General features: G+C 43.1%; 1 protein-coding gene and 1 long non-coding RNA gene across 16 annotated transcripts in view; one reads left to right on the top strand and one right to left on the bottom strand.

The window, feature by feature from the left end:
• Positions 1-19,233, top strand: part of LOC122463137 — a 28,715-nt gene extending 9,482 nt beyond the window's left edge. The window contains exons 3-4 of the long non-coding RNA XR_006286186.1: positions 14,105-14,188; positions 15,440-19,233. This is a non-coding gene — a long non-coding RNA (uncharacterized LOC122463137). The remainder of the gene's footprint in view (positions 1-14,104; positions 14,189-15,439) is intronic.
• Positions 1-20,551, bottom strand: part of RALGPS1 (Ral GEF with PH domain and SH3 binding motif 1) — a 375,247-nt gene that overhangs the window by 241,637 nt on the left and 113,059 nt on the right. For 12 of the 15 annotated variants that reach the window (XM_037879494.2, XM_037879497.2, XM_037879496.2 and 9 more), the window contains one exon: positions 10,084-10,197. The exons of the other annotated variants lie outside the window; for them this stretch is intronic. In XM_037879494.2, the coding sequence (XP_037735422.1) occupies positions 10,084-10,197 (114 nt within the window). The remainder of the gene's footprint in view (positions 1-10,083; positions 10,198-20,551) is intronic. 15 annotated transcript variants of the gene reach the window in all.

The raw sequence follows: 20,551 nt of genomic DNA, 5'->3' as shown, positions 1-20,551 counted from the left end.
GATACATCATTCATGGGAAGGGGAATTTTAGAAAAGATCGATGGGTGCAGTATGTCAACTAGCTTGTGTCGTGATTCCTGGACCTCTTCCAGGGAGATGTCCAGTGAAGTGGCAACTCTCTTGTAGAGGTCTTTAAATTGTTTTAAATCATCACCTCTGGTGGGAGGTGGGGCATAATAGTGTTATTCGGTGAGGATGAGAAGAAATGGACTTCAGGGAAATTGTCTTGATCAGAGAATTCCTCCTCCTCCTTTTGAGCCCCCTGTTCAGAGGTGCCAGGTAGGCCCTCTGGTGTCAAGAAAGGTGCTTGACGTGTGTCAGCTGTGGGAAGGCCAACAGGTATGTCCTGTTGTTGTAGATATGTAGCCCACGGGTTCCAAAAATGCCATTATGGTTGGAAGGGCACAGTGGGCAGCCGGGGTTTCCTGTACCAGGGTTTGTTCGGAAGGTTTCTCAGGTGGCCCATACATGGAGGGGCTTGCGTGGTATGAGCAGCAACAGGGGAGGAATGTAATGGTGGAGAACGCCCCACATCCTCATCTCCTTCTTCATTCTCACTGGAGAATTGTGGAGCAGACAGAGGTAGAGAACTGGTTTGACTAAGTGCTGTGGGTACCGAGGTACTGTTGGTGCCGAGGATGGGGGACTCCGGTACCAACTAAACGGAGAGGTCTTTGTGGTGGAGGAATTGCTGTGACGTGCCCAGTATTGGTACAATTGGTGTGGTAGGAAATAGTACTGCATATTGGAAACTGCTTGTCAGCCCCGGTGTGTGACTGAAGTATGCGATGGCTGCACCAGTTGGCAGCATTAGCATCGGAGTTATTGAAGTACTCGGTACTGATTGCTTTTTTGTGTTCAATGGTACTGCGGCATGGGGTTTCATTTTCCCCTTGGTGCCTGTGACCGAGCTTGGCTGCATGGGAGCTTTCAGTTTCTTGGTACCAACGGTGCCGGAGGGGCCTGCTGTTTCAGCCATTGACATGACTGGTGCAGTCGGTACCAGGAATGTTTGCTCGTGAGTGGAGCACCTTTTCTTGGTCAACTCCAAAGTCGGGGACATGGTATCCCTTTTTTTGCTACCTTCTTGGTGGGCTGATCAGGAGCCCGTGCCATGGAGGAAGGGCCCTTTATCAGAGGCTTCCGATAGTGGTCGTACAGCGCCAGTTAACTGCCTAAAGTGGCGCAAGACATGTGAGACTCAACCGGGCACGGCTACCTTAAATCTCCAGCTGTGGGTACAGGGGCGCACCAACACCTGAAGTCGAGCACCCACAGGGACATCACTCGAAGAAGAATGGAAAATGAGCCATCATTTGAATTTTAAAAAATGAAAATCCATAACTTGCAAACTCATGTGAGTAGTCACGTGTTGACAGACCATGACTTTCTACCGTTTACATTGTTTTCTCCCAAAATAATCAGATGGAAATGAGCTGAGCAACATATTAAGAGGTATAGTTGCAAATTTCTAGTGATACAGTATCCTTTTCCATTTAGGAATTCTCAGGAGAGCACTACATTTTCTATCCATCCAGTTTACAGTTCTAACTTCTTACTTACGTTTTTTAAAAGTAACCCTGGTTTATGAGACATGGACTTTCTATCTTTGAAAACCTAGTTCAGGAGGGGTAGCACATAGAATGCAAAGATTAGAGAAAGCCAAAAAAGGAGATACTTGTAGCTACATTATTATTTAGTTTTAGACGGAAGCTACAGAGTGTGGGATGAAAGCAGAGTTACCCTGTCCTACCAAAGTAGATATTTATTTAGATTTTGATAGTGAAGCGTCCTAATGTGCTAACCAAGCTAATCAACCACTATTTTTAATGAAAATAGGAGTTTTAACAAAAATAAATACGATGGAAGTGGAAGTTGATGGACCAAGAGTATAATGAGATAAAAAACTGAACTCCAAAAAACTTTGAATGTCATCTTTATCTTCCAGCTGGGAGAGCTATCATCTGGGCCTGATCCAGATCCTAAAGTCAATGGAAGGACCATACAGTCATAGCGAATGAGGGGTAATATGTGGACAACTGGATTTGGAGGGTTCTGACCATGAGCAGATGAAAAATAGCTTTAGAATGGACAAAACAAGGAAATCACAGACAGCTTTATACTTTAAAAGAAAAGGAGTACTTGTGGCTCCTTAGAGACTAACAAATTTATTCGAGCATAAGCTTTCATGAGCTACAGCTCACTTCATCGGATGCATTCAGTGGAAAATACAGTGGGGATATTTATATACACAGAGAACATGAAACAATGGGTGTTACCATACACACTGTAAGGAGAGTGATCACTTAAGGTGAGCTATTACCAGCAGGAGAGCGGGGGGGAGGGGGGGTGGGCCGAACCTTTTGTAGTGATAATCAAGGTGGGCCATTTCCAGCAGTTGACAAGAACGTCTGAGGAACAGTGGGGGTTCGGATAAATATGGGGAAACAGTTTTACTTTGTGTAATGACCCATCCACTCCCAGTCTCTATTCAAGCCTAAGTTAATTGTATCCAGTTTGCAAATTAATTCCAATTCAGCAATCTCTCGTTGGAGTCTGTTTTTGAAGTTTTTTTTGTTGAAGAACTGCAACTTTTAGGTCTACTCCTTTTCTTTTTGCGAATACAGACTAACACGGCTGCTACTCTGAAACCTGTCTTCATACTTTATCTACTAGTGAAATGAATGTTTATTAGAGCAACAACCTAAAATGAAACAATTCTGTTGAAAAAGCAGATGATCAAAATGCAACTCCAGGACCCAGTCCTACTAAACTATAAAGAAAAGCAGGAAACTAGAAGATGACAGAAGAGCATTCAGAGAGAAAGTGTCTACAAAAGATGGAATACTTTGCAGGCAGCACTGCAACTAGTGAGGTGCAGTACAAGGGAGTGAGGTTTACCAAAAGACTGTTGGTTCCCTTTGAATGCAGGAAGCAATTGCTATCGCTGGCAAATAAACATCCTAATTTACAGGACACACAGTAGTAGGAAAAACTACTAGCAGGACACTGCCAAATTTATATTAGCCAGGTATTGTTCAGTATGTGATTAATTATTGCTGTACTTGTGAGTGCTGCAAAAAAAAGGAAAGATGGGTGAGACAGAAATGCATGCTAAGTGCCTCTGCTTGGTATATGATCCATTTACTAGGATAAGTAGGGACCATTTAATTTAAAGGGGTAGCTAGGACCACAGTGAGAATATGCAGTTTCTGATTATATAAAGAAAGATGTATATTTTGGTAGGAGAGCAGGTTTCACTGGCACACATTTTACCATAACAATAAGCCACAGGTTCTCTTCTTGGTTACAGTGATGGAACCCAGCCATTAATTTTAATAGGATTAAACGCATACAACAGAGTGGAGAATTATTAATCAGTTTGTGGGGAAAGCACGGGTTAGGCAGTGCAGATTCTCATTGTGTTATACTAATGGAAAGGGATTAGTAGGAAGGTTTAAAGGAATATTAATAGTTATAAGTACACAAGTGCAGACAAGCACCTCAAATACTGAGATAAGCCTGGCTATGTGTTATTCAAGTGAACAAACAACAGGGATGCTGAATGTCACTGAACTGTACTCACATGGGATAGAACCGAAGTTAGCAATAAGGTTGCTTCTTCAGTCCTGCCCATTGACTACATCATAGAAAATGTGACAAGCTTTCATGACAAAACATCATTACAGGAGATAACACATGGGCCCATGTTTCATAAACTTCTAATTAGTTTTTTAGTGCAAATTCTAGTTTATTTTCAAGAGCAAAGCTCTCCTTGCTCTGGGTTCCATGTATCTGACAGGCCTCCTCTCTTTGTGTTAAACCACAATAGTTAAGATTAGCTCACAAGGCTGAGATAAGTATCCATAGATTTGTACACCTGGAGGGTAGAGTATGCATTTTCAGTGGAGGGCCCTTGACTCTGAAATCTGCTCCCTTCCCCCACTTTATCCAACAGACCCCAAAGTTGCTTTCACATTCTGCAAACCTCTCTATTTACCTAGTATGTTTAAATATTACTATAATTTATTTGTATTATGGTAGCACATAGTACACACAATGAAGCACTACTGTGCTAGGCACTATACAAACACATTGCAGATATGAAGACCTTACAGTCTAAGTTGACAAGTGAAATACGAAGAGTAGGAGGAAAGAGATACATACAATTTTTATACGATTTGACCTTATTATTATGAATAAAGAATCAGCTAATCCCATCTGCCTGTCTAGCCATAATGAATTAGCTGATTTCTTATACACATCACGGCAGAGTTGGGTCTTAAGAGGAGAAGCTATTGGTCTTCGTGATCAGCTGCTGGAGGGTGTTCCACACGCAAAGGGCAGCATGGAAGAAGATATAGGAGATGTTTGTGGGAGAAGATGACAATCATACAATATTGATATATTACTAGTAGAGGAGAGATGACACGGCAAGTGACAAGTGACAAGTGACAAGACTGGACAGAGGAGAGTTAGGAAGAACCTTCAAGGTGAAAACAAGAAGCTTGAACTTGACTTGGAGAAATAACTAGAACCTATGGAGGAATTCAAATATAGGTGTGATGTGGTCAGAGCGACAGAAAAGGAAAATATTAGCAGTTGTATTTTGCACAGACCTATGGGGAGAGATGTAGATGTTAGGGAAGCTGGAAAGGAAGAAATTACAGTAATTAAAATGGGAACTGACAGTAGCCCAGATGAGAGTTTTGGATGCCTGGGAAGAGAGAACATTATCGAGGAAGATGCTGCAAGATTAGGCCTGACAGATGACCATCTAGCCTCAGTCTCCAATCTGTTTCAAGTGATGATGATTCCACATCTTCCCCAAGCAACTTGTTCCACTAGCATTAAAATATGAAATGCTGATAGTCGAGTAAACATTGTTAATTTTAAAATCAAATGCAATAAAATAAGCTATATTTTATTTAAATTAACAAAAACATGTCACGTGACTCATTCTAAGCAAAGAAGACTGTTTTGATTAGGGCTGTCAAGCAATTTATCGTGATTAATCACTCTGTTAAACAATAATATAAAGTACTATTTATATAAATATTTTGGATGTTTTCCACATTTTCAAATATAGTGATTTCAATTACAACGCAGAATACAAAGTATACAGTGCACATTTTATATTTATTTTTTATTATAAATATTTGCACTGTAAATATAAAATAAATAGTATTTTGCAATTCACTTAATACAAGTACTGTAGTGCAATTTCTTTTATCATGAAAGTTGATATACAAATATAGAATTATGTAAAAAAAAAAACTGCATTCAAAAATAAAAATGTAAAACTTTAGCGCCTACATGTCTACTCAGTCCTACTTCTTGTTCAGTCAATAGCTCAGAGAAACAAGTTTGTTTAATCATAGAACCTCAGGATTGGAAGGGACCTTAGGAGGTCATCTAGTCCAACCCCCTGCTCAAAGCAGGACCAATCCCCAGCTAATCATCCTTTACATTTGCAGGAGATAATGCTGCCCGCATCTTGTTTACAATGTCACCTGAAAGTGAAAACAGGTATTTGCATAGTACTGTTGTAGCCGGCAGTGCAAGATATTTACGTGCCAGATGCGCAATGCAAAATATTTACATGCCAGACACGCTAAAGATTCATATGTCCCTTCATGCTTCAACTACCATTACAGAGGATGTGCGTCCATGCTGATGATGGGTTCTGCTCGATAATGATCCAAAGCAGTGCAGACCAACGCATGTTCATTTTCATCATCCGAGTCAGATGCCACCAGCAGTAAGTTGATTTTCTTTTTTAATGGTTCAGATTCTATAGTTTCTGTATCGGAGTATTGCTCTTTTAAGACTTCTGAAAGCATGGTCCACACCCCGTCCTGATCAGATTTTGGAAGGCACTTCAGATTCTTAAATCTTGGGTCAAGTGCTGTAGCTATCTTTAGAAATCTCACATTGGTACCTTATTTACGTTTTACCAAATCTGCAATGGAAGTGTTCTTAAAACAAACAACATGCTGGGTCATCATCTGAGACTACTATAATATGAAATATATGGCAGAATGCAGGTAAAAAACAGAGCTGGAGACGTACAATTCTCCCTGAAGGAGTTCAGTCACAAATTTAATTAATGCATTATTTTTTTAACGAGCGTCATCAGCATGGAAAGATGTCCTCTGGAATGGTGGACAAAGCATGAAGGACATATGAATCTTCAGCGCATCTGGCACATAAATATCTTGCATTGCCAGCTACAACAGTGCCATGCGAACGCCTGTCACACTTTCAGGTGACATTGTAAATAAGAAGCAGGCAGCATTATCTCCTGTAAATGTAAACAAACTTGTTCTCTTAGCGATTGGAAGAACAAAAGTAGAACTGAGTGGACTTGTAGGCTCGGAGGTTTTACATTGTTTTGTTTTTGAGTGCAGTTATGTAAAATCTACATTTGTAAGTTACGCTTTCACGATAAAGGGATTGCACTACGGTACTTGTATTAGGTGAATTGAAAAATACTTCTTTTATTTTTAATAATATTTCTTTTATTTTTACAGTGCAAAATATTTGTAATACAAATAATATAAAGTAAGTACTGTACACTTTGTATTGTGTGTTGTAATTGAAATCAATATATTTGAAAATGTAGCAAAACAGCCAAAATATTTAATAAATTTCAATTGGCACTCTATTGTTTAACAGTGCGATTAAACCTGCGATGAATCACGATACATTTTTTTAATCACGATTAATATTTTGAGTTAACTGTGATTAATAGACAGTCCTAGTTTTGATTTGAATGTTAAAGGGTTACATTTCTTTGATCAAAAGAAAAAAGGGTTATGTCTAAATATTCTGTCCAAATATCCCTGGGTTAAAAAATAAGTGTATTCTGGGAGGGAGGCTGCTAGCACTGCCTATTATTAACGTTGCCAAACACTTTCCATTATAAGATCTTGTTTTCAGTTTCTTATAAATGTGTGAAATTTTAACTGTTTGAGGTTACATTTTCTAAACTGGATGTGTCTGCCTTAGGCTGAATTAATAGATAGGAAAATTTCAACCAAAGCAGTTCGGCCATCTCTGAGAATGAATTAGGGAAAAATACACTGTTGTGCCCATGTTAAAAAATGCTGGTGAACTTTTATTTGAAATGCTCTAGCATCCTTATACTTTCAAGCAGGGACTCAAGTGATCTGGGCTCACATACACTTCCAGTGAATGTGTATGTGCACAATCACTTGACGGAAAAACTGCAGTTCGCACATGCTCAGTAGAGACTTGCAATAGCTAAACAGCTAACATCTCGGAAGATTCTACCCTCACTGAACATACTTTAGCCTCTTACAGTTCCTAGCACATACCAGACTGTGTATGAGACATTCCCACAGAGCAAGTATGCAAGCTCCATCCCCTCACAGCTCCTAGTGCCACCCAGACTACAAATGCACTGTCCTCACAGAGTAACCTGAGAGTCTCTGGGTTAAGTTTAGAAGCGAGAGCAACAAGGGTGATGTCGTGGTGGGAGTCTGCTATAGACCACCAGACCAGGGGGATGAGGTGGACGAGGCTTTCTTCCAGCAACTTGCAGAAGCTACTAGATCGCACGCCCTGGTTCTCATGGGCAACTTCAATCATCCTGCTATCTGCTGGGAGAGCAATACAGAGGTGTACAGACAATCCAGGAAGTTTTTGGAAAATGTAGGGGACAATTTCCTCTTGCAAGTGCTGGAGGAACCAACTAGGGGCGGAGCTCTTCTTGATCTGCTGCTCACAAACCGGGAAGAATTAGTAGGGGAAGCAAAAGTGGATGGGAACCTGGGAGACAGTGACCATGAGATGGTTGAGTTCAGGATCCTGACACAAGGAAGGAAGGAAAGCAGCAGAATACGGACCCTGGACTTCAGAAAAGCAGATTTTGACTCTCTCAGAGAGCTGATGGGCAAGATCCCCTGGGAGAATAACATGAGGGGGAAAGGAGTCCAGGAAAGCTGGCTGTATTTTAAAGAATCCTTATTGTGGTTACAGGGACAAACCATCCCGATGTGTAGAAAGAATAGTAAATATGGCAGGCGACCAGCTTGGCTTAATCGTGAAATCCTTGCTGATCTTAAACACAAAAAAGAGGCTTACAAGAAGTGGAAGACTGGACAAATGACCAGGGATGAGTACAAAAATATTGTTCGGGCATGTGGGAGTGAAATCAGGAAGGCTAAATCACACCTGGAGTTGCAGCTAGCAAGAGATGTTAAGAGTAACAAGAAGGGTTTCTTCAGGTATGTTGGCAACAAGAAGAAAGCCAAGGAAAGTGTGGACCACTTACTGAATGAGGGAGGCAATCTAGTGACAGAGGATGTGGAAAAAGCTAATGTACTCAATGCTTTTTTTGCCTCTGTCTTCACGAACAAGGTCAGCTCTCAGACTACCTCACTGGGCAGCACAGCATGGGGAGGAGGTGACCAGCCCTCTGTGAAGAAAGAAGTGGTTCGGGACTATTTAGAAAAGCTGCATGTGCACAAGTCCATGGGGCTGGATGCATTGCATCCGAGAGTGCTAAAGGAATTGGCGGATGTGATTGCAGAAAGGAGGTCAGGCTTGACAAAGCCCTGGTTGGGATGATTTAGTTGGGAATTGGTCCTGCTCTGGGCAGGGGGTTGGACTAGATGACCTCCAGAGGTCCCTTCCAACTCTAATATTCTATGTTCCATTCCAGGGCTACAGTGGCTCAACAGAACTTGACCTGTAATGGTTGCTCCTAGCTGTTCCAGGCCAGGGTGGGGCAGGGCTCCAGAAGTGAGAAGGAAGTCTGTCTCTCCTGTGCTCTCAGTTACCCCCCGCTGATGGCTTCATCCTCTGTGTTGCCTGGATGCCATTAGATTTGAATGCAGAAGAGACAAACGCCAGACCAAGGGGTAGGGAAAGGAGTATATTGGAATAGGGAGTCTGGTGGGACAGGGGCTGGTTGGGCAAGGAGCCTCGGAGCCAGGGTTGAGAGGAGGCTGGTACTGTCTGAGAAAGAAGACTGGGAGATGGAGTGAGGATGGGTGGGCAAACAGCTTGGGACAAGGATCCAGGCAAAGGGTGGAGACTGAGATTGGATGAAGAACCCAGCGAGGGAAACTGGGACTGGAAGTCAGGAGGAGGAAAGAGACAGGATCATACAAGGAGGGGGAGATTACAACTAGCTCGAAAGAGACTAGGATGAGAAACTTTAGGAGTGGAGACTAGGGCTGGGTAGAGAAGGAGAATGGAACTGGACAAGGAGACAGGACTGGAGAAGAGACAGGACAAGTTGAAGTAGGGGTGATGGAGTAAAGCGGTCAAGCTTGAGAGAAATTTTCAGGCCCCCTGACAACCTGACAATAGAAGGAATGCAAAAATTCTTGCACTTGTACTGCCTCAACCTGCTGTTTCCCCCTGTATTATATGACAACCTCTCTCTCAGTGATTATTTAAACAATCTGTAATTTTTAAATTGATCTTTAATTTTAAAAATTATATTTAACACACATTAGATACATTTGTTTACAATATGCAGTAGTAAATTACATGAAAAATAAAATGTTCAATGTACAAAATAGGCAATGAATTATTTTAATTGAGGCAATGATTCACTGGACTCCAGATGTTAAAGAAGCATATTTTGTTATGTTTGGAAGCATAACTTCTTCCAATGTGTATGTCATAAGAATGGAATGTATCTGATTATCAAAATTCAACTCAGATGAACCACAGTCCTGTAAAGTTATTCTGATGGCTGTTATCAAACTGGTTTGGCTTGTCGTTCCATGCCCTTTAGTGACAAATTCATTAGTTAAGGATGCATTTTTGCACCCTCAGTTCTTTAGTCATCACCAGCACAAAACAAAGAAATTCAGTACATATTTAAGACTCTTAAAAGGAAAGGACAAGCTCACATATTGATGTCTGAGTCACACTTAAGAGTGGCCAGATGTCCAGTTTTTGACCAGAAAGTCCGGTCGAAAAGGGGACCCGACACTGTCCAGCCAGTACTACTAACCAGTCCGGTTACTGAAGGCATGGGAGGTGGGGAGGTGCCAGGTCATCACCCACACCAGCCCCAACTCAGCCGGGGTTGCCTCCTACCTGTGTCGGGCAGTTGCAGCTTCCAGTCCTGACTCTGTAGGTGAATCCCTGCCAACCTGAGGGGTTGGACCTTCGTGGGGAAGAGGCATGGCAGGGGAGGTTCTGGCACTCCTGCTGAATCAACCGGTTTTTAATTACTACAAAGTTGGCAACACTAGTCACACTGAAAACAAAAAAGACGCCAATACAAATGCTCATTTCTTAGGCCCTGATCCTGTAAATCCTTACACGTGCTTAACTTTAAAAAAGAGCAGTCCCTCTGAGTATATCTACGCTGCAATTAAACACCCATGGCTTGCCTATGTCAGCTGACTCAGGCTCACAGGGTTGGGCTACAGGGCTGTTTAACTGCAGTGTAGACATTCATGCTAGGGTTGGAACCTGGGTTCCAGGACCCCATGAGCGGGGAGGGTCCTACACCCTGAGCTCCAGCCCAAGCCTGAATGTCTACAGTGCAATTAACGAGCCTTGTAGCCCAACCCCTGTGAACCTGAGTCAGCTGACACAGGCAAGCCATGGGTGTTTAATTGCAGTGTAGAAATACCCACTGGGGCTTTATATTGTAGTAGTTTAAGCCCTAAGAAAGGAGTAGCAGCAGTGGGGAAGGGAGAGGAATGAATTTATGTGAATTATTTGTTTCTGTTATGTATGCAGACAGCAGAACTGGGGAATTTGTGGCCATTTCTAGGTAAACATGCAAAAATAGGGAGTGGCAATTACTAAGCATGCTAAGTAGTTTTCTTTCAGTCAAAGAAAACCACCATTCTGGCCAAGCAGAGCTGCATCTTACTCATCCGCAGCCTGAGAACTGAGCCAATCAGAGCTTGGTGAGGCCAGGAAAGCTTATGATTACAGAAGTTATTGAGAACTCTAGATGACTCAGTGGAAGAACAGTAATGCAAACACCAGGAGAAGTGATTGCTGTTGGGCTGGGTCTCAAAACCTGTAACACTGTGGCTACATACGAGTGTTACTGCAGCTTTTACCTAGTACAGAAGTGCTCAGAATATCATATGCTCAATCGTGGTGTATTTTAATAATTTATTTTGTTTTCAAATATAGTTAATTACTAGAAAGAACAGAAAACTTGCCCATCCAATATAGAATCCTGTCTTAGAGGTGTAGACAATATTGGAGAAAGATATAAAACTCCCAGATTGCACCGGTTTTTGCAATTCCATTTTATAGGGGGGATATTCTTCCTAACCTCAGCTGACTAAATTCAAATGCTATTTTTGGTTCCAATTTTGCAAGTTGCAGGATCAGGGCCTTTGGCTAATGTCTAGTTCTCATTAGTATGTGTCTCAATAACAGCCAGCACCAGTGAGTTGCACTGAATACTTCCTCTTCAATTTATTAATGAAAGAGTACACAAGAACAGCTCTCTCTCCTATCTGTTTTCTATACACCTACATCTTATTTTCCAGTGCTCTTCTGCTTTCAATCCTTTGCCCCAAACTTTGTTTTCCATTGACAGTAAACATTCTGTTCTGGATAAAGCTGAGCTCATCCTTTCTCTATATGCTCTCCCTTCCCCAAGAGGTTTTCCAGTGCCTAACAAACATCAACCATGCAACTTTACGGTTCATTATTTCGTTCAACCATTGAAATGCAGTCTTCCCATGTGTGGAACTGGGAGTTTTTCCTGAAATTTAATCTTCCATGTAATGTAAATATAAAGTAAGATGTGAAAGTCTATGGTATTTGTCAGGTGATGTTTGACTCCAGAACAACTTACATCATTTCATAACCCCAGCTGAAAAGTTCATGATCTTGCAAGAGTGACAAATTTCTTGACTGCCAAGATGGGTGAGGTAATATCTTTTACTGGACTAACTTCTGTTGGTGAGAGAGACAGAAGTTGGTCCAATAAAAGATATTACCTCACCCATCTTGGCACTCTAATATCCTGGGACCAACATGGCTACAACAACACTGCACACAACACATTTCCTGATGGTCCCTTTGGAATGTCTGCTAGCAAAATGAGAAACTACAAAAGTTAAACATTCTGTAGCAGTTACTTGCTTTTATCTGGAAAAAAATAAGAAACCCATAAACATGTTTCCAAAGGGTTTGAAAGTTTCTATGCCAAACCCCCACACCCCCGAAAACACTTTAAGAGATTACCCTTTCTTATAACTCCACCCCTGATATCAATGGAACAGAAAAACCACAGTTACATACATGTTCTATAACTGTTTGTTCTTCAAGATATTCTACTTTAGGTGTCTGCATGCCAGTGTGTCAAAGCTGGAGAACTTTTTCCCAAAGTGATACCCATCAGGGCAGCCCAAGTGCCCACCGTATGCTCATGCTGCTAGCTGAGAATGTAAAGGGGAGGAGCTGCCTGGATCTCCCTCTCAAATACCAGTCTCACAATGACTCTGGTGTGGAGCGGAAGGTGGGTGGGTTGCGGAATGGACATTTGCAATACAAGTCAAAGAACAACATTTACAGAAGAAGGTACACAAGTGTTTTTTCTTCAAGTGCTTGCATGTGCCTATTCTACTTTAGGTAATTCCCACGCAGTTTCAGAAGGAGGAGGGTATCGGAATCTACCTAAACAAGAACTTTAGTACTACTCTCCCAAATTTAGCACTGTCCCTGGGGACAGCTTAATGAGTGGTAGAGATATGAACCAAAGACCAAGTGATACCACTACAAATGTCACTGATGGCAAAATGATCCAGGAAAGTCACTGATGTTGCTTGAACCCTTGTAGAGTTTGCTAACACTCTTTCTGGTAGAGGAACATTACCAATATTATTACAGAGATGAATGCAGGAGGAAATCCAGAAAGAAATCCTCTGAAAGGTAACAGGCATCCATTTCATCCTTCCTGCAAAGGAAATGAATAACTGAGGAGAAAATTGACTGAATGCATCCGATGAAGTGAGCTGTAGCTCATGAAAGCTTATGCTCAAATAAATTTGTTAGTCTCTAAGGTGCCGCAAAGTCCTCCTTTTCTTTTTGAGGAGAAAATTGAAACTCCTTAGTTCTTTCCAAATAAAAAAACTAATGCTCTATGAACACATAAAGCAGTGGTTCTCAAACTTTTGTACTGGTAACCCCTTTCACATAGCAAGCCTCTGAGTGTGACCTTCCCTTATCAATTAAAACCACTTTTTTGTATATTTAACACCACCATTATAAATGCTGGAGGCAATTCGGGGTTTAGGGTGGAGGCTGACAGTTCGCAACCCCCCCATGTAATAACCTCGCGACCCCCTGAGGGGTCCCAACCCCAAGTTTGAGAACTCCTGACAAAGTATGTAGTCTTTCCTCATCTTTCTGAAAGTGGGGTTTCAGAAAGAAGGTGGCAAGTAAGGGTATGTCTATCCTGTAATAAAAAACCCATGGCACCGAGTCTCAGAGCCTGGGTATACTGACTCAAGCTTGCTGGGGTCGGACTGTGAGGATAAAAATTGCAGCGTAAATGTTTGGGCTCAGGCTGGAGCCTGAGCTGTGAAACTCCGTGAGTGAAGAGGGTCACAGACGTGGACTCCAGCCCAAGCCTGAAAGTCTCCACTGCATATTTTAGCCCTGCTGCCCAAGCTCCGCACTGCAAGTCTTTTACTGCAATGTAGACGTACCCTAAATAGTGTGATTCATATGAAAATCCAAAACCAGGAGGAATTTGGGCTGCAAGCATTAGGCAACCTAGTCTTTGTTAAAAAAAAAAATGCATAAGGAAGGTCATCCATCAAAGTCTGGTGTTCTGCAACCCTCCTAACCAAGGTAGTAGCTATTAAAAAAGCCACCTTCGATGAGAGATCAGACAACAAGTAAGAGGCCATAGGCTCAAAAGGGGATCTCATCAATCCTGAGAGAACTACGTTTACGTCTCAGGAAGGCGATGGATCTTTAATAGGTGAGAAAAGTCATCTGTCCAAACTTTTAAAAACCTTGTCCTCACAGGGTTGGAAAACATGGACCTGCCGTCTACAGTAGGATGGAACGCCAAGATAGGAGCCAGGTGAATCCTTTTTGAACTGATGGAAAGGCCTTTCTCTTTCAGGTAAAGCAGATGATCCAGAATAAACTGAATATGAGCCCATGAAGGAGAACCTCAGCCCACAGCAAACTTCTTCCACTTCAAAAGGTATGTGTACCTGGTAGAGAACTTCCTGCTATTCAAAAGAATGTTCTGAACCACCACAGAGTATGCAGATTCCTGACGAGCTAAGCATTGAACATCCAGGCAGTCAGGTGCAGTCTGGGACAGCTGGAATGCAGAATCTGATCATATTCCTGTGAAATTATATCCAGGTCCTGAAGGAGAAGAACTGGATCCCGAATGGAGAGGTTCAACACATCTGAAAACCAGTGTTGTTGTGCCACCAAGATTAGAATAGCATGATCTTGCCTGAGTTTAGTTAGCATTCTGGGCACTATCAGGATGTGGGGGGAAAGAGCAGAAACGTTTCCCCTTCCAAGACTGTAGGAAGACATCTCTCATAGGCCCTGGTTTGAGACCTCCCCTTAACCAGAACTGAGTATACTTTCTGTTCTATCAAGTGGTGAACAGGTCCAACTTTGGTACCCCCGCCCCCAAATCTGAAAAATAGACTTTTCTACATTGGGTCTGAGGGACCATTTGTGATCTCCTCTAAATCACCTGCTGAGAGAGTCTGTTAGGGAGTTCTGAGACTCCAGGAGATGCTTTGAGTGAGATTCTGTTCTCTGGAATTTCTGCACCGAGGTCTATAGCCTTTTGGCAAAGGGGGTCTGACCTAGCACGTCCCTGTTTGATGAGATAAAACATTGCAGCAGCGTTGTCTGTGAGTACTTGTACAGAGCAACCCGCGATGTGGAAAAGAAACACTTGACTGGCCAGATAAATAGCCAGGAGCCCTGAAATTGATGTGGAGGGAGAGATCCTGATCTGACTAGGGACCTTGAGTCCAAAAGCTTCCCAGGTGCATTAAGCCACCAAGGGATAATGCATCTGTGACCAGATTCACAGAAGGTGAAAGCAGAGCAAAAGGCACTTCATTGCATTCATTAGGCGGGGTCTATCTACCAGCCCAGGGAGGGCAGAACAGCTGCATATATGTGAGTCAGCATGACCAGCAGGTGACGTGAGGGATGATAAACAGAATTCAACTACCGCTGCGTTACCTGAAGTGACATCTGGCATGCTGTCGGGTATGCGCAAGCTCCAATGTGTCCTAGAAGTCTCAGATAGTTCCTTACTGTTGTATGGGCATATGTCTAGAACTCTTTGCACAGGATGAATATTGTTTGAAATCTGGCTTCAGGCAAATATGCTCTCGCTGACAGAGGGGTGAGAACCAAACCTACAAATCTGATGTTCAGGGAGGTAAACTAATTTGCCTTTGTTGATCAACAGGCCCAACGAATGGAAAAGTGATTGGATCTTTTCAACACCTTCCTTCGCCTGCTGTCTGGACTCACCAGGAACCACCAATTGTCTGGGTCTGGATGTACCTGGACTCCCTGCTTTCAAGGTGTGTTGCCACCACTGCCACGTACTTCATAAAAACTCAGGGCGCTGAGCTCAGACCGAATGGAAGGGCCAGGAACTGATAATGGACACCTGCTACAACGGACCTTTCAAACTCCCTCTGACTCTTGGGTATGGCCACACGAAGTATAATGAGGATAGTGAACCAATCGCTGTGAGACAAGGAAGAAACAGACACTTGGGTTACCATACAAAACTATCATTTTTATGTACCTGTTGAGGCTGAGATCTAAAGTAAGCCTGAGGCTTCCCTGGGACTTTGGAATGAAAAAATATCAGGAATAGGATCCCTTCCTCCGCTACTGAGGAAGCACTTCCTCTATGGTCCCTAACTTTACCAGAGACTGAACTTCTTGAATCAATACACTGGTGCGTTCCCTGAAAAGAGATGGGGAGTCCGGGTGGGGTGGGGGAATACGGGTGAATTGCAGGGTATATCCCAGTTACACCATGGTCAGAACCTACCAATCTGTTGTAATATGGGTCCAAGCCTTCAGGAAATGGGACAACCTGCAGCCAAAGGGAGAAAAAATCTCGGGCTACATGTGCACGAGCACTTTTGTCAGTATAACATACGTCACTCAAGGGTGTGAAAAACACTCTCCTGCCAACATAGCTACCGCCGCTCGTTGGGGGTGGTTTAATTATGTCAACAGGAGAACTCTCTCCCGTCAGCATAGAGTGGCTACATGAGTGATCTTACCAAGGCACAGCTGCACTGGTACACTGTGCTGCTGAAAACTTGCTAGTGTAGACATGGCCTCAGAATAGTTTGTTGCCCTCAACCAAGAAGTCAAATAGTCTGGTTGGAAGTAGAAGACCCTCTACTGGTAGCAGATGGCAGAAGAGGAGAGGGAGGTGGTCTCTTCTTCTGAGACCTATGACATCTCCTGGAGTGATCGGGCTGTCAGAGCAAATAAAATGGATATCTCTCTTGGACCAGAGGATGAAACTTCTTTCTCTGTATACCTGGGGTACAAATACCTAAAGACTTCACCTGGAATCTTTAAGAAAGTACAAAGCCTTGACTGCCTTGCCCAGAAAAAAAAAAAAAAATTGGGCCCTGACAGGGCAAGGTCTCTATTGTCTGTTGCATTTCCACTGCTATTCCCGACACCTGCCGCCATAAAGCATGATGCCCAGTGACAGCTGTTGTCATCACTTGAGCCAGTAAATTGGTCTCATCCAAAGCCCCCTGCAGAGAGGAGTGGGCTACCAAATGGCCCTATTTATAAAGGCTATAAACTCATCTGGTAACTTGTCTTGAAACTTAGACATTACATCCCAATTTGAATGTTTGTGCCTGGCAAGCAACACTTGGTGGGCTGCTATTCTAAACTGTAATGCCCAAAGAAGAATAAACTTTTCTCCAAAAGAATTACAGGTTTTTTTGCATCCTTATCTTTGGGAGTAGATTTAATCCATCCTTGTCTTGACTTCTCATTCATAAGAATGTAAGAATGGCCATACTGAGTCAGCCCAGTGGCCCATCTAGCCCAGTATCCTACCTTCCGACAGTGTCTGGTGCCAGATGCTTTCAGAAGGACTGAACAAAACAGGGCAATTCATTGAGTGATCCATCCCCTTTCATCCAGTCCCAGCTTGTAGTAGTCAGAGGTTTAGGGACACCCTGAGCATGGCCCATTCACAACTGCCACCAGTAATGCTCCAAGGGAAAATAAAAAAAAATTCCTGTAACTGTAAAGATACTTGATACCTTTTTTCTGTACATTTAGCCATAATAAAGAAGAGGGAGGTCTGCAAATGGATTTTGGTTGGGTCCTAAATCATATCATTAATAAGCAGGGCCACCTCAGCAGGGCCTGATGAATGCAAGATATCCATGAGCTTGTGAGAGTTATCTTGAACGAGCACTAGATACCTAGAGAGGTAGCAACCCTCTTTGTATGTCTTGTAGACATCAGAGACTGCAGATGACTGATACAATAGCCTCCTTGGGTGATGAGGAGGCGTTAAGCAGTGGCACTGACAAGTCCATCTGCTCCAGTGGTACAGAAGCCACCATAATAGGATGAATAAGAGTTGGATGGACAATCTGTACTGGTTACTGGGTACTGAGGTTAAAACTGGGAGGAAAATGTTGTCTCAATAGTGATATTGAGGCCTACTGCCAAGAAGAAGAGACCCTAGAGTCTGGGGAAACTCCCCCCAGGTTCCAGAAAGGCATTGCTGCATCTGGAGCCTAACTTCACGGCACAGTAGTCATGGTAATCAGAGCTGGGTCTGTGTACCAAGGATCATGGAGATACTTGGGCCTTTCTGAAGTAGGACTCAGATCTGTAGGAATCCACCTCTGAATTAGATGATGAATCAACATTGGAGTGCAAGATGGCATGGTGTGGAGAGGCAGGCAAATGGGAATGGGACCAAAGTCACCAAGGATGGTACTGACAAAAGCATTCAGGATTTCCCTGAGGAAGGTACTGTACACTTGGCATGGTGTGACAGAGTCCACTGCCAGTGGTATTGGATATACCAGTACTAAAGTAGTTGACAGAGGTGGCACATGCCACTGCAGAAGATACAGATTCCTACTGCAACTGAGGAGAGTCCAGTATCAACAGGCACAAAAGGTCTCTTCTGTCCCATACAACTCAGGTGTTGTCCATACCGATCAGGTAGTCTGTGATATAAAAACCAGCGCAGAAGGACCAGCAATAGAGTCAATTTCAACAGTGCCCTGTGAGGTGCCAGAGTCAAAAACTGAACATTTCTAGAGTGCAGTACCACAGACCACCCTGCCAGGGTTGCTCCCACCTTGGTACGTATCTGCTTGTAGAGAGTCTGATTGGGATCTAGACTTCAAAGGCGATGACTTCTTCTGGTTGGAAGCAGTTGATGTACTGAACTTCTTCTGGTGCTTACAAGGCACCGGGGACAGAAAATTGTGCCTTCTCTCTCGATCACTTTGGCACAGAGAAGCTACTCAGTCCAGTGGCGCACTCTAGGATGGCACCAAATCTGAATCCTCACACATCAAATGCAAAGCAGCCTCCATGAGACTATGCTGAAGCTGCAACTTCCTTCAGCTTTTTAGTATGGGTCTTAACCCCTCTGCAAATAGGGCACTTATTCCTAACAGATCCCTCACCCAGAAACTTCAAGCAGCTGCAGTGGCGACTGCTGACTGGCACTGACCTATTGCATTCATTCAGAACACCTGAAGCCTGGAGACTTGGCATACCCTAGTGCTGAAACAAAGATCAAGGGAAACAAAGAATGATAAGCTGAACGGAAACTTATAACAAGTACTTCAAATAGAACTAGAAAAAACTTTTTTACTAAATATTTACATTAAAAACATTTAGAGTTTTCTAAGGTACAAAGTGAGAAACTCGCATGCTTGCTCCAACTACTGACCACAGACAGCAGGAGAAATTGAGGGGGGTCGGAGAAGCGCTGCCCCTTTATACTCTCATGTAGCAGCACGAACATGCAGAGGGCACATGTACCACCCCGATGGGTACCACTCTGGGAAAAAGTTCTCTGGCTTAAGTACATTGGAGCACAGACCCCTAAAGTGGAATGGACATATGCAAGCACTCAAAGAAGAATTGTTATTCTAACATTTTATTCAACTATCATCTTCAACCTAGCATAATTTTACTTTGCAATGATACCACACAAAGAATTTTATATTAAAGAAAAAGAGAGCCATAAATATAAAGAAAATGTGTTCTTCTCCTTTACAATAAAGAGTACTCCAGAATCTATTTTCATCTTCCAGGCTGCTAGCTAAAGACGATGGGGAACAATTGCTGCTAAAACAGGGTATGGTCAGCATACATCACTTGCAGCTGGGAAGGAAATAAACAATCAAATTAGCATTTTAATGTTTTTTAAAGGAATTTATTTTATATTTCTTACTACAATATTCAGTGTACATAATTTCACAGGTGAGCCTCAAGCATTACTGTTATAAATGAGAGAGAGTAGGAAAAAATATGGTAGCAGAAGTTTGTCTTGTAAAATGTTCCTGTTGCTTAAGCAATAGGTTGTGACTAAGACAAATCTAGTTAGCTAAACTTGCTGCACTCTCTCTCTAACTAGATTGATAGTCATATTATTCTTAACTTTTATTTTGTTCGCAATTTTGTTTATTCTAAATAAACTCTGCTTTATTCAAGACACCTGGATTGGATTTAGTGGTTATTACAGCATTGACAAACACAGATCGGTGCTCCAGAGAAAAGGAAACTGTAATCTACCCTCCAGAGGAGACCAAAGAAAAAGGTAACAGTCAGAGCACTGAGCCAAAGGCAAGGAAACTTTAGGAGCTCTCTCAAAAAGGTGCTGCAAGAATACTGGCTATGATTAAGACTAAGATTATGTCACGGAGGTCACAGAAGTCAGGGAATCAATGATTTCCAGTGACCTCCATGACACTGGGGGGCCTCGCAGCTGACAAGCCTACGTGGGTAGCACTGGGGGCCCAGCAGCTGCAGGTGGCGGGACCCCGCACAACTGACCAGCTGCCACCGCTGGTGATAACCCCTGAGCTGCCCGGCCGCCGGCGCTGGCAGGGGTCCCCCCCCGCAGTGACTCAGCTGCCACCCCTCTCCCTGCAGCTCCCAGTCACTGACAGCAGTGGCAGAGGCACCCCGCAGCTGCTCAGTGGCTGCGAGTGGGGGGCCCCCTGCTGCTCCCCAGCCTCTGCCGCTGGTAGGGCCCCCCACCCGCAGCTCCCCCCCTGCAGCTCCCAGCCCCGCATGGCAGGGGGGCTGGGAGCTGCTATATTTTTCCAAAGTATGCAAAAGTATTAGTTGTCAATAAAGTTTATGTCCATGCCGAGCTAACAGTTTCAACTTCAGCTCTTTTTGCTGCAGCCCTGCTTTAAAAATTGTGCTTAGAATTTTTGTTTTTAAACAGTTGGAAGTTTCTTTTCCACTCTCATAACCCAAACAAGGCTGACAGGATTTTGCTGAAACTTGGGGGAAAAAAATCACCTTTTGGCAG

Source organism: Chelonia mydas, chromosome 16, assembly GCF_015237465.2.
Source record: "Chelonia mydas isolate rCheMyd1 chromosome 16, rCheMyd1.pri.v2, whole genome shotgun sequence".
In the NCBI taxonomy this organism is placed as follows: domain Eukaryota; kingdom Metazoa; phylum Chordata; order Testudines; family Cheloniidae; genus Chelonia; species Chelonia mydas.
The sequence above is the reverse complement of the archived record's forward strand: the minus strand, read 5'-3'. Positions and strand labels throughout refer to the sequence as shown.